This window comes from Eucalyptus grandis, chromosome 1 (assembly GCF_016545825.1).
Source record: "Eucalyptus grandis isolate ANBG69807.140 chromosome 1, ASM1654582v1, whole genome shotgun sequence".
In the NCBI taxonomy this organism is placed as follows: domain Eukaryota; kingdom Viridiplantae; phylum Streptophyta; class Magnoliopsida; order Myrtales; family Myrtaceae; genus Eucalyptus; species Eucalyptus grandis.
The window spans coordinates 36,811,326-36,825,537 of NC_052612.1; the positions used below are offsets into that span (position 1 = coordinate 36,811,326).

The 14,212-nt window shown below is 39.3% G+C and overlaps 2 protein-coding genes across 2 annotated transcripts; one reads left to right on the top strand and one right to left on the bottom strand.

The window, feature by feature from the left end:
- The first annotated feature begins 7,920 nt into the window (after nt 1-7,920).
- LOC104440680 (GPI-anchored protein LLG1) lies at nt 7,921-11,085 on the top strand. Its single transcript, XM_010053613.3, has 3 exons — nt 7,921-8,313; nt 8,444-8,500; nt 10,329-11,085. Exons 1-3 carry the CDS (start codon nt 8,232-8,234, stop codon nt 10,703-10,705), a joined length of 516 nt encoding a protein of 171 aa, XP_010051915.2. The 5' UTR covers nt 7,921-8,231; the 3' UTR covers nt 10,706-11,085.
- A 1,277-nt stretch (nt 11,086-12,362) lies between these two features.
- On the bottom strand, nt 12,363-13,172 carry LOC104440686. Its single transcript, XM_010053624.3, has 2 exons — nt 12,917-13,172; nt 12,363-12,699 (listed from the first exon to the last, which is right to left on the bottom strand). Exons 1-2 carry the CDS (start codon nt 13,028-13,030, stop codon nt 12,580-12,582), a joined length of 234 nt encoding a protein of 77 aa, XP_010051926.3. The 5' UTR covers nt 13,031-13,172; the 3' UTR covers nt 12,363-12,579.
- Between the last annotated feature and the right edge of the window lie 1,040 nt (nt 13,173-14,212).

Genomic DNA, 14,212 nt, shown 5'->3' on the forward strand with positions numbered 1-14,212 from the left:
AATATTCAGAAAGGGACTGGGTCAACCGACAAAGAATTACTTGGCCGATGGTCAGAGAGTTAATCAGCCAGGACACTTCTATTGTTGACAATTGACCGATGGAGATTAAAACGATTAAGCGCCTTGTCTGTTTATATTTCTTAAAAGTAAAGTATAATTTGTAGAAAATTACGAAAAATATTATATTTAAATGATCAATATTTATATATATTACCATTTAAAAAAAAATATCCATCTTTTTTATTTATTTATTCTGTTCCATCATTCCTTAATAATTTTTTATTAAATAATAAAATATACTATTATACCTAAAATATGTAATATATAGATACTACACACACCCACACACACAAAATATATATTATAGAGTAGAAAGAAATTTAAATATATAAATAAAAATAGGAGTAAATAAAAACAAAAACTATAGTTTTTTTTTTGTTAATTTGAATTGTCTTTTTAATATTAGAATTCAAATATCATGTATATTTAATTATTTTTTTAATCTTATTATTTAAAAATATTTTTATTTGAGAAAATAGCTTTTATACCTTGAATATAAAAATTATTATTTTTCTTTTTAGTTTGGATACCCATTAAGTTTAATATCATAAAAAATCTCAAATTAGTACTAATAAATTTATCCAAAACTAATTTTTTGATCATGAAAACTGTAATAAATTTACAATTAATTTTTTCACCATTAAAAACAGTAAACTGATACACCTATAATAAATTTATTACAGTTTTTATGATCAAAAAATTAATTTGAGATAAATTTATTAGTACTAATTTGAGTAAAGGTGTGCATGGTCCGTGTGGACGGTTCCCAACCTAGAATCGGGAACCATCCGCTAAGGAAACTGGGAACTGTCCGTTAGTTGTATGGATTCACTTGAGAATCGGACTGTCGATCCAATCTGGTTCCTACGTGGATCTATGGAATTTGTCCAACCTCCATGCCTTCCCCTTTTCGCCCTCCTACATCTACTTATTTCAACTTTCTTGACCATGGTAGCTTTTAGCCTCCTCAAGTATCGGCGCTGTGGTGGCCGTGACCTTCATGTCGCTTCCGTCTTGGCGGCCATTACCATCTTCGCCAATGCCTCTACCTCTGTCATCTCTTGCTCCTCCCTTGAGACCGACGATGAGGAGGATGACAAGGACGACGAGCGGTTCTTCGACCTAGAGTTCACCCCTATCCCCAAAGATGAGGATGATGAGGAGAAGCCCGGAGACAAGGAGGAGGAAGAGGGGAGGCAGAAGCGGGATGAGCCCAACAACAATGAGGACGACAGTGAATGTAGAGGTGGCGACGAGGATGGCGACAATATGGAGAGAGAGTTTAAGTTCGAGGGGAGAAAAGAGAATTGACTTACTGTTTCATCAAGTCCGGACTAGAACTTGAATAGGGGTGAGCAAATTCGAAGGTGAATTGAAGAGGAAGAGGGAGCTAGGGGACAATTTGAACTAAGAGTGACAATATGGAGTAAGAGAGCAGTGAACTGAGACAATATAGAGATTAGAGCACTAAATTTTAGATTTACTAATTTTGAAATTATTTTTAATATTAAAAATTAATATATTATTATGAACTAATTTGTTTGGTCCGGGCGGGTGATGGACGGGCGGATCCGCCCATGGAACCGGGAACCGGATCGGCACCCACTCGGTTTTCATAAACTGGAATTGGGAACCGAATCGGTTCCCTTAAGAACCACCAGTTCCGGGCGATTCCGATTTGGTTGGGCGGTCCAAGTGAGTTTCAGTTCTTTACACACCCCAAATTTTGAGAGTTTTAACTGAAGTGGTTTTGATTAATAAGCCCATTTGTCGTGCGACCTTGAGTGGCCTGAATCTAGCTAATTCATTTGGACCGCACTTGGAAATTTGGCCCATCTCTTTGGAGGTCATTCGACCTTAATGTGGATATGAGCCAACAAAATTAGGTTGGAGGCTTTCGGGGAACGCGGATTTGGTCCATATTCGGACCGGACCCGAATCCCTATTTTCGAATTTAAAAATTATTTTAAAAATAAAAATTCAAAAATAAATATAAAAATTAGAAGAAAACTTAAAAATTAGTCTTCTTTTAAAATGTGTGAAATTGACAAAAATTGAACCAAAAATTGAATAAGCTTTTAGAGTTTTACAATAGGATTTTTGAATGTTTTCTTTTCTATAGAAGCAATGCTAGGTCATTGTTTTTTTTTTTTGGATAAAGAATGCTAGGTCATTGTTTGTGCACTTTCATTTCAATTTTACTTGATTGCACTTTTTCATACATCAATTGTTAATTTTTACTTTTAGCATGATTAGGTTAAATTATTAAGACCATAATAAACACTTATTGTTTGGACATCTTAGTAGATAAGAATCTTAGGGCTTATAATTGGTAAAAAGATTGCTTGATCACTTTAGTGAACAAATGATCGAGTTTAGGTATCAAAAGGGATATTAATTAGACAATTAATGTAATCAAGTTCCCAATTTCTAAATTTTTTATTACATAAGAAGTGAAGTATACTTACATACCTCACTTAATTTTTAAACAACTCTAATAAGCTTGTGACGACTCTTTTAAAAATCTCTATAGCATTAATTTGGCTTAACATCAAATATCCTAATGTTGTGCGAGGTAAGGTCATGGAAGAGCTTGCGTCTAATTAAGGGCTTGCTTTTTAAGCAACATTCCTAAACCAATTTGTCTTTTCCTCTTTGGATGAAAAAGATAGGTCACGACAATGGGTAGTTGCGTGACTAGGTGATCAATGTGAGAGATTGATCTGGTTACTTCTTGTGTCCCATTTGTATAAATATGGACAACCGCATAGGGGAACCATATCTAAGAGAATCCTGCCCGCTCAGACCAATTGGGAACCCCATATCTAAGAGAGTCCTGACTGCTTCGACCAAGAAGGGAACCCCATACCTAAGAGATGGATTAGCTGAACAACCCAAACCAGCCGATGCAGCCTAATCAACCATTTCAGCCGGTACATTGAGCTCAACAGCTCTAACAAATATATGATACTTTTTAGGGCAGCGATCTGGAAAGCACGAGAACCCAACATAGGCACACCGCTACATAAGTAATAATTCCTTTCATTTAGAAATTTTGTTTTTGGACTGTCATTGATGTTATTTTATGTCTTCAGGATAGCAGAGTGCCATCGCCAGACTGACACACTGAATAATCTAATTCAAGTTGTTCAATTGATTGACCAACATAAAACCATTGCTTCAAATGCAGGAGATTAAATGAGGGTATTTACCCAATTATTACCAAAGTATTTTGTTAATTGCGGTATGTTTCAAGGGGTGGAAAACGCCGCCACTGTTGGTGTTGGCAACAGCAACGAGACCAAGTGGAGGGTGCGCCACCTGCAATTACATGCGGGACTCGAGCCGAACAATGTGAGTTTCTGGTCTACCTGGTGGGTGGTCGAGAAGAGAAGCTAAGAGTCTTCCTAATTTGACTTAATTTTTTTTTCTTTTCTTAAATTTTTATGTATTCGATGTGTTCCGTTATGTCAAACCATTCAACTATTCAAGTGTGGCTAATGATAGTTGATTATGTCATGCTTGAACAATCGAATCGTCGAAAGTAACACAACACATTGAATACGTAAAAATTTAAAAAAGAAGAAAAAAGAAGAAAAAAAAGAAAATGAGGAGGACACTCTTAACTTCTCTTCTCAACCACCCACTAGGCAAAGTGGAAACTCAAGTTGTTTAGGACGAGTCCCGCATTTAACAGCAGGCAACGCATCCTCGGTCTTGTCGTCGGCGGCAACGATTTCCAACCTTTGAAGCATTCTGAGATCAACAAAATGTTCTAGTAATAATTGGGTGAAGACCTTGTTATATTTAAAACAAGAAATTCATGTTGCTTAATCAATTGGACAACTTGAATTATATTATTCAGCATTGTGGTCTGTCTGGGGGCAGCACTACGCCGTTTTATTGCCCTTAGACATGAAATAATATCGATGAGAATTAAAAAGTAATATTTCTAAATTGAATAAATTAATACTCAGTAGCAGTGCGCGTACGATGGTGCTCTCTAGATTAATGACCCGAAAAAGTATCATACTTTTATTAGCTATTGAGCCCAATCCATTGACAGAACCAATTGATTAGGCTAGGTTGACTGGGTCAAGGCATTTAGGCCATATTTGGTAACATTCTTGGAAACAACTGATTTTGTTCTTTTATTCCTAAGAACGAAAAAAGAACATAAATTTGTTTCATAAATTTTTTGTTCCGGTGACAAAAATCAATTTTTTTATTCATAAGAATAGATTTAGAATAGAATCAAGAAGTAGAAAAAAAGTTATTTATTATTCCCGAAAACAATTCCTAAAACCAATTTTAATTATTTTTTCTCCTCTTTTCTTCTCTTTTTCTTCTTCTCTTCCCTTTTCTTCTTCTTTCTTTTGGTTGGTCGGCCTCAGTCATGAGTAGTGACTAACCAGACGAGGATCGGCGACCTCATCAGAGCGTTGTCGGCCCTTAGCGATGTCCAGCCATGGCCTCGCTCTCGCCTAGATCTGGCGAGGCCAAGGCTCACTTGTGCCTAGTGAGGCTCTAGCGAGCTTGTCGAACCTTGCACCATGGCCGGCGACTGGCTACAAAGAAGAAGGAAGAAGAAGAGAAAGAAAAAAAAAAAAAAAAAAAAAAATATAATAATAATAAAAGTATTAAAAAATTTTAAAAATAAAAGAATTTAAGAATTTTATCAAGTGCATTTCTATTTAGGGAACATAAATTTTGGACAATTAACAAGCGCATTCTTTTATTTCTGGAAATAGAATTGAAAAAAATCATTACTGATCAAAAATTATTTTCGAGAGTAGAATTGTGATCAAACACGTCTTTAGTTAATCATCTCTTAAGTGTGGCATTCACCTATTGATTGCGACGGTGAGACCCTTTCAAGTATGGGGTCCGCCTTGGTCGGACGAGGTCTCATGTTTGTACAAGGGGTCATAATAAGCAACAAGATCAGGTTACCCACCTGTTATGCTGCGGAAGCAGCGAGTGCACGCATTTCCACCGTTTCATGTCCCAGGAGAGATGGATAATGAAAGGACAAGTGAAATAATGAAAGATAACTGCACGAGGGGATGGAAAAAGAGGGAAGGAAGGCGGGTTTCTAGAAAGAGAGGCTATAAAATAAATGAGAGAGATGAGATGGTAACGTGGAATAATTATTTTGTCGAGAAGAGAGAGAAAAAGGCGTGATTAGAGCTTAGAATTATGCGATTAGAGCTTAACACACGGAGGGAAACCACAACACTTGGACATCTCTTTGTACATTAATTTCAAGGGGGTGGTGCGGCTGTCTTGCTCTTCAATCGGGATTCTGTCGCTTTCTTTTTAAATCTTTTAAGCAAATAAAGGTTAATTCATTATTAACCAACTACTCGTGAATGGGGGGCCACACACATTGCTAGTTCCCTCGAACTTGTGAAGAACAAATTATTCCTAAATTTAGAAGGACAACATAATATCTCGTACATTACTTGGACATAACAAAATATATTTAAATTTAGTGAACATTCACGTGAGAAATTGTAAATATATCCTTAGCGACTATATCCTTTCCGTCGCTAATGGATCCTTTGTGTTTATAAAGATTTTCCCGTATAAGCACCCTCATGATTGGAATATCGTTTTCCTCTCTCTTCTTTTTTGTCCAATTCTTATCTAATTTTTATCTCACTATTCCTGGCAAAATGTTATCCTTGATTCTCATTTCTTATTGGCTCGAGATTAAAATTGACGGTTGTCACATGCTTTTTTGAGAAAGTAATTTTTGTGCGGACTTTTTAGGCAAAGTCAGGACATGCACTCCCGGATGGGTTTACTCCTTGGGATTCACCTGCTCCATGACCTCCATTTTGATAAATTTCTTCTAACCCGAACGTTTTACGGTTCTTTTTTTTATTTCTTTTCAAACTTTAAGAAAAGAAAGAAAATGGGTCACACTTTTTCTACTCTTTCTCAAGTTAATACACTCCCTATTATGATGTTTTGATCATATTGTCCTCCATGGATCCAACTTTCAGACAACGATTCCAGTTTAATGTGAAGCTAATTTTATATCCCACTTTCTATTTGATTTTTTCTTTTTCTTCTTGTAAACAAACAAGGCCCTCGACTCGATCGTTCTTCTTACCATCCTATTCAAGCTGCGTTACACCTCTATTTCAATTTTTTGTCAACTTCCTATGCTTGCATCATTTTTATTTTGATAAGAGAAATGCTAGACTTATGTAACTGATTTATTAAATTGGTATACTAAATGATGTGTCATGCTATGAGTGGCATTTCAAGCAAGTGATTCATATTTAAGAACCATTAATAGTCCGATGCATTATGTTGTAAATCAATTTTGTAACATGAATCTTAATAAGTCTAGCATTGCTCTTATGATGTCTCGAGGTGTGCCGTCAAACAAAAACCAGTGCCATCACCAAGAGTATCATCGTGGCTGCGAGTTCAATACTTGCCTTGGAGATCCTTCTGAAGACACCTCGACATTTATGTTCAATTTTCCATGGGGAGAGAGAGAGAGAGAGAAAGAGAGATTCATTTTCTATTAGCAGTTCTTTTGTGGAAAAACTGATGCTGAACTGACCAGGTTGTATTTGAGAGGTGGTTATACAATACCTAGATATAAACAGGACTAGGTAATGTCACTCTTCTGTTCCTCAAAATAATACTACGATTTAGCTATTTGCTGGCCTACTCATATACCTCCCAAGAGTTGCTTGATTATGAAAATTGGCCAACTTTATTTTTCTTCGGATCGTCCCCTTGTCTGGCAAGAAGAGCCGCCTGCTACGTAGATCTAATAGGCAAAACATGCATTAAAGTGATAAAGATTGGATGTTGCTTTTATAATTTTGATGGGGTTAGTGATCCCGAGACCTCCCTTAGTCGTTGTGCTTCAATTCTTCATCAAATTCCCCCTAGCTAGATGGTTATGTACATTGATTCTGGAACGAAACTACACAACTGAGACAATCGAGTATATTCGCTAATTTCTGAGAAAACGTTTGCCAATTTCACTGCACGGACATCTTTCGGATTCGATCTTTTTCCAAAATTTGAGTAAGTACCCATCACAAAAAAAACATTAAATCGTCAGGTGTATATAGTCGGGGTCAACGGTCCGGATGAATCCAAAGACAGAGATCTGGGCGACGGGCATATGAGTGGATTGGGTGTCATTTTGTTTGAAAGGGACTGGGTCAACCAACGGAGAATCCACTTGGCCAATGGTCAGACAAATGAATTAGCCAGGACGCCTGTATTGTTGACAATCGAGGGCCTTGTTCGTTTACTTCTCTACAAAATCAAGTAATGATTTTTATATTTACATTTTCTGAAAATCTTATGATGTTTTGGATTAAAAAACATTAAAAAGTAACCTTTGTCTTAAATGCAAATTGGGGATGATTGGTTCCGATCCAGTCTAATCCAATCCGGTTCAACGGAATTGTTCACTTATTTTTTTTTTCACTGCTATTTTTCTCATTACTTGGAACCGGATTAAGATAGTATTTAATTCATAATTTGTCAATTTTTTGAAGAAATAATAAAATAAAAATATATTTAATGTTTTGAATTGAAAAGAAGAATCAACCAAATACCAATTATATTTTAAGAAATTGAAAATCGAATCGCCACTTCTTAAAATCGGATCTTAAAGTCTTGTTCGGACGATTTCTTACTCGAACAATCCCCTGTGCCCACTCCTAATGCGTACTGGATGAAATATTAAAAAGCAAAATTCTATTCAATCAGAGACGACTGAAGTCACGGACCGAGGCGTCACCGATCAACGGGATGATTCGACTCGGAGTGGGCAGCCTCGAAACCAGCTTTGACAGGCTCAGACACGTACACGTCTAACGCCCCACTCACTCCCACCGCCTCCCTCAATCAACATCGTTCGACAGCCTGACAAAACGCGGCTTCTCTCTCTCTCGCTCGCTGGCTGTCCCTTCTCTCCGAGCTAAAATTAGCAAACCCCCTGTCGAAACGAGCTCGTTTCAAGAAAAACAGAAAAACCGTCGACGGACAGGAAAGGAGAGCACCCCATTTGTTCCTTGGAGATCGATCGACCGACCGACTCGATTTCGAGATTGGTCTCCGGCGAGCCCCGGCAAGAAGCACAGCAGAAGAAGAAGAAGAAGAAGAAGAAGAAGAAGAGTCTTGCGATGGCCCCCAAACCGCTCCCCTGGGGTTGCCTCCTGTTGTCTTTCCTGCTCATCGGCGTGGCTTCTTCCTCTTTCATTCACGGTAAATTATCGGCATTCTTGGTGTTTTTGCTGTTGGAGAAATTCTTTGGCTTTTCCGTTGTTTCTCTTCGCCCACCTGATCCCTCGTTTCCGTTGGGTTTTCTTGACGGTTCTTGCCTGTCTTTTTTCAGATGGCGTCTTCGAATCTCGGGAAGCTGCTGGCCGTAGCCTCCTTCAGGCCAAAAAGAGTAAAGATCTTTCTACATTCTCATTATGGTTTCTTTTTCTTTGATCTCCTTGTTTTACTAATTGCGCGATCTGGTCTTAATCAAAATCGGGAAGTCTGTAGTTTCTGGGATGTTTAGGAACACCGACATCTGTTAATGTCGTAGGGGTGCTGATTAGTGGTATTGGACATTGACCTTGCATTGCAACTACATTTTTCCAAATTGAGGCTGGGTGTGTTTAGTAATTAGATTCTGAAGCTATTTTCTATAAGCAACACGCAAGTGCTACCGAACAAATGCAATTGAGTTGGCATCTTATCCGGCATGGCCGTCTTCTTCCTCCCTCTTGAGCCCAAAAATAACAATTGTCTTCTGGAGCTGAGCGATGCTGATTCCCATCTTTGGAACAGGGAATCAGGTGATAGCTTAATGAAGCAACTCCTTTTTCAACGCCTTAATTGCGTGTAAGTTGGTGGTCGTGTGAATTTATGATATAATTGTTTCATCACATCAGTGAGTTTTCTCCTTATGGCCCTTGAGCAATAAGCTCTCTCTACTTCTTGTTGTATGATTGTTTGCAACATTACCGTATCACCATCAGGTTTTCCCGAGTCCTGGATATTATCAGCCTACGTTTCAATGTTCCATGTCAAACATAAGAAGTTACACCAGTAAGTGACGTAGAAGAAGTAGTATAGCCTGAAACAAAAAGACTTTTCAGAGAGCATGCACCAAATAACTTTGGCCGTTACTTGGTTTTGGCTTCTGAGAAGAAGCTAATAGGTAGCTGAACAAGGTGTTAGGTAGGGTTGAGTTCCACACCAATAACTAAGGTTGTGTAGTCATTCTTTTCATGATGGTCTTCAATAGTCCATTTAGAAACAGCAATGTGCTTGCAATTTGTAATCCCCTCCGTGATCTTTCATTATGAGGTATCAGTCTCTGCTTTAGTTCCTAATTTTGATAGATATATATAAAACTGAATAGAGTGATCCAAAATTAGCATTTTAAAGTTGCTATTCAGTGTTGTTTCACTGAGATTTTGCTAATGTGATAAGAGCTTTAGATTTTGTTGAATAATGCTGCTAGGACATCTCTTTGGCAGAGTTTATTGGAAGATCATTGACTGCTACTTTTCTTCAAGTCACAATGGAGCTATTTGACAGTCGCACTATAGTGTTCCCATCGGTTGATTTACTGTGGAGATGATTGCATATCATGATAATTGATGGACATCTAATTTATGTTGGATCACACTGGTACTGAATTCTAAAGGATTCATATCTTCATAGTCAGAGTAAGAAAACAAGCTGACTGTTTCTTAGAGTTAAGGAAACTCTTCATCATGTCCCCCAACATCCTGGTGCCCAGCTTTCCCACAAAAAGCTGCTATCTCATTGTCATTGTTTTCCAAAATTTGGTTGGTTATTGCACCAACGAATTAATTAGAATCTGGAATGATCCCACTTAATTTACATAAAAGTGCTTTATGCTCTTCCCTGACTAAATCAGGCAGGTTTCTACTAAATTAAAAGGAGGAAGGGAATCGGGAATACTAAGGAGTATGTGAAACATTATTTGTGCAATCCATACCTCAGTTTATAATTTTGTTGTGTTATAGAATCTCATTGCCTTCCATCCATGCCTAAATTCTATTCTGCGTATTTGAGTTGAAGAGATGTGTGAAAGCTCTGCATTTGCTACATGTCCCTCTTTGTACTTGCTACTCGATGGAACTTGTGTTTTATAGGTAGAAGACAAATGGCAGCTGTAATTATATGAGTTTTCAGTGAATGGGCAGTATTTTTAAACCTAAATCTCTTTTTTTTTTCCCTGTTTGGGCTCAAAGGTTGCTCTGTTGACTTCGAGAACCAGAACTACACAATCCTCACGAGCCAGTGCAAGGGACCCCAATACACAGCCAAGCTCTGCTGTCAAGCTTTCAAAGAATTTGCGTGTCCCTTCACGGATCAAATAAATGACCTCACAACTGATTGTGCTTCGACCATGTTCAGCTACATTAACCTCTACGGAAAATACCCTCCAGGACTCTTTGCTAATGAATGCAAAGAAGGAAAAGAAGGTCTCGACTGTAGCACGGTACCACCACCAGCTGCAGCTCTGAAGGACTCTGTCAACACGAGTGGAGGCGAGTTAGTGGCAAAACAGTCTTTGTCGTTGATGTTCTTGGGTGGGTTTGTTACGCTTCTGCTTCAGCATTTCTGAAGTAAATTGCCTGTGTAAAAAAAAATGTGAAGGTATCATCCTGCGGGCTTATATACTTTGTCCAGGTGGTGTGGCCTTTCCTCCCCAATGTCATAGAGCGCTGCTATTCTTTTATAAGAGATGTCTTAAATTATGGCTAGATCATATGACTCTGCATAGTCTCTGCCGATCGTAGTTCCATTGTTTTCACAGGGTGATTGCAGATGGCTTTGATTTCCCCTTTTTGTTTGTAATTCAAAATGTTTTGTCAAGTACCTTGTATTTTCAAGTTCATCTCACACGGGATATTCTTTGTATCTATGGGTGGCTTCTGAAACCGTTTCATTAGTTGATGGAAAGGTCCAATGAGATCTTCCTACTCGCTGAGAAGTGTGTCTGCATTTGACTGTTGTTGAGTGATGGCCTAGTGGCCTTTTTTGGGGCTCTTTCAGGAAAAACAAAATTTTTTTGGACGGCGGTAGAATAAACTATAAACATCTCTCTACTAACCGTCTTTCTTCCATGGTGAGTATGTAAATGCCTGGCCAAGTCAAGACAGACTATGCTTTGCAACTAAAGGAACCCCTTTTCTTAGTGTTATATCCCACTACTTTGATGAACTTAACGTAATTAAAATACCCAATTTCTTGTTGGCATGTATCATGTGAAAAGCTGGCTTGTCTCACGACTTCGACACTGGTTTGCGCATATGGACAAAACAGCTGGGCAAAAGTTAAAGAGAGAGAATTCGATTTGAATTGTTCCTCCACAGGCTTCAGTATCTTTTACGAGCAGAATTGTTGCTTCTGATGGAGCGTGCCACGTTTTCTAGCATAAACAATTGGAGGTGGAGATGGAAGATCGATCTGTCCCGCACGGAAGTTGCCTACCAGGTTCTCGAGCTCGGTCGTCATCACAGAAAATATTATTTGCTCTCATTATTGGAGCTGTATGCTGGTCCACCTCGTGCTGAGCTGGAGTTGTAAAGATCTGAGCTCAAGATGCATGCGCCGGTGGGAACGGAATAAACACAATAAAGAAATGAAGAACGTTTGGTGACAGTTCATGATCCCATAAAGCGTGGAAGCTGGCAGGTCGGTTGTTTGGATTGATCCTAAGAGCTCCGACTTGTTCTTGCTTTAATTAAAGGTACTGGCACGGACCTCGGCGGGATTCCTTAATCGGACGTGCGTCGGGGCACGTAATTCCTCGCACAGGCCGGAGTATAAACTCAACTTGAACCGCATCGTCATTGAGACTGCAGACCGTGGCGGGAGAAAGGGGATGGGAGTAATAGGTCTTGCACATAATGAAAAACCGACACCAAGAAATTCTCATGCCATCGGTCTTGTCTGTCTGTGCTCGAACGTGGGAACATATGGTTTTTTTGCTTCTAACTAAATATTATTCGCTCGCGACAGGATGCGCGTGCTAGGTGAGAGGGCCGCATTTAGCCGGCGCTATACTGCTCGCCGCATCGATGATTACTTCTAAACAATTGACACAGAAGTCCAGTGTCTCAATTAAAAAGAAGGCGAAGCCAAAATTCGAGTTCTTGAAGATGAAATGGCATATTCCGAGTGTCACACATTGGCCGCGAGATTCATTCTTAATGGGTTGGAACCGTCTTCCCTCCGTGCAACTGTGCGTGCGCTTACCAGAAGTTACAGTAGAAGAATTTAACAGGGTCGGAATAACAGTTGGAATCATACCATTAAGAAGTTGTCCTTACAAGAAATAACTTCCTACTCCTAACAGGCTAAAACTAAGAACCACAACTTTACTTCTCTTTCGAAATGAGAAACGCAATTAAAAGCTGCAGTCCCAGGTTGCCACCCTGCAAGAATTCGGGTAAATATCTACAGATTAAAGTCCAAGGATGAGAACTAATGGAGTCATCTGTGAGCCGTAACCAGCGTTTCGATGAAGCGCAGGCCGTCGAACCGCGGGGCGAACTTATCAGCCGAGCCCGAGTTTTGCGAAGAAGCAGCTTGTTCGGTGCTCGAGACGTGTTCCTGAAAGCAAAGTGGTAGAAAACCAATCAACCGAATGACCAAGATCAATCTCGACCGTAACCAGAGGACCAAATTTCACTGGGCAAAATTCCTTTTTTTCCATCTGGGAGCGAAGAAACTTCGCTTCTGTCGGCATAACATCACAGGACAGTCAAACAATTGCGGCTATTCTCAAGAACCAAGAAACCACTTTCTCGGCCGCCAACAGAATGCATACCTGGTTTGGAAACTGAAGCTTGGATGTGCACGAGAAGTTCAAAGAAGAAGAAGAAGAGATGGCAGTAGCAGAAGCAGCAGCCGCCGAGACTGCAAACAATCCCGACTTCTTCATTGTCGGACAAGCTTTGAACTTTCTTCTTCCCCTGTTTTTTCTTGACCCAGCGAAGGGAATGGAACCAGCGAGAGAGAGAGAGAGAGGGAAAGAGCACGAGAAGAGAAGACAAGGTGTTTTGGAGAAACAATGATGGGTTCGGTGCCTACCATCTTATTAATATGAGGTCAGGAGTCGGACAGCTTCCTGGTTAATTTGTGGTTGCAGGTGGTTCGTTTGGCACATTACATCACGTACCAACTGTCTGACCTCTTGTCTAATTTACCGTAGTGCCCCTGCGGCTCAAGTGTTTTTCTGCTCCACGAGAATCACTTGGTCAAATAGCAGTCATAGACGGAAGTTTAGGTTCAATTAGGACCTCAATTTTGGTAGTGCATGCATATCGGATAGTGCAGTGCACTTGCACCAATATATCCATCTTCAGTACGGCTTTTGCCTTAAATTAGATGCTCCTTTAAAGATTGCTGACACGAGAACGCGATTATCTAATTATGACAATACAATTTCCTTAATGTTAATTGATTCCGAATTGATTTGTTAGCTATTTGTGAAATGTCTTTTTGGTTCTTGTCAGTGCAATATGGTACTTCCAATCCCAAAAGTTTGATCACCAACTATTCAATTCCATCCATCATTCCCAAGATCAAACCTCAGGAAACAGTTCATCAAGCCCTCATTGTGATTGCCGAAGAAAAGTTGTGTTTTCCTCCAAATGGGGCTAGTGCAGCTACCTCAGCAACTTTACTGGCAGGTGAGTGTTGCAGCAGTTGGGGCTAGGAGTTGTTAGTACTTGACATTCCCCCGTTGATGTCCTAAAACCTCAAGAAGACATTACAATTCACCTTTCAGTCAAAACTGTCTTTAAGTACGTTTGATCTCCCTCCTTTAAGGTTGGAATTTCATGAGCAGTAATGGTGTAAATAACATGCGACTTACCCGGTGGCACATGTGTGGTGGCTAGCACGTGTCGCTCTTAGTGGTTTACCTCCGACTGCCGGCCGTGCGGGGTTCCTAAGTTGCAAAAAAAAAAGAAAAAATCCCTTTTGACCTAACAAAATATTTGTTAATATGTTATGATGGCGTGAATAAATATTACCTTTCCCGTGAAATTTTTATTCGTAGTCAAATATGCACTAGGTCCACAAGCATCAGGGAATTTATGATTTTTCAATGAGAAAATTC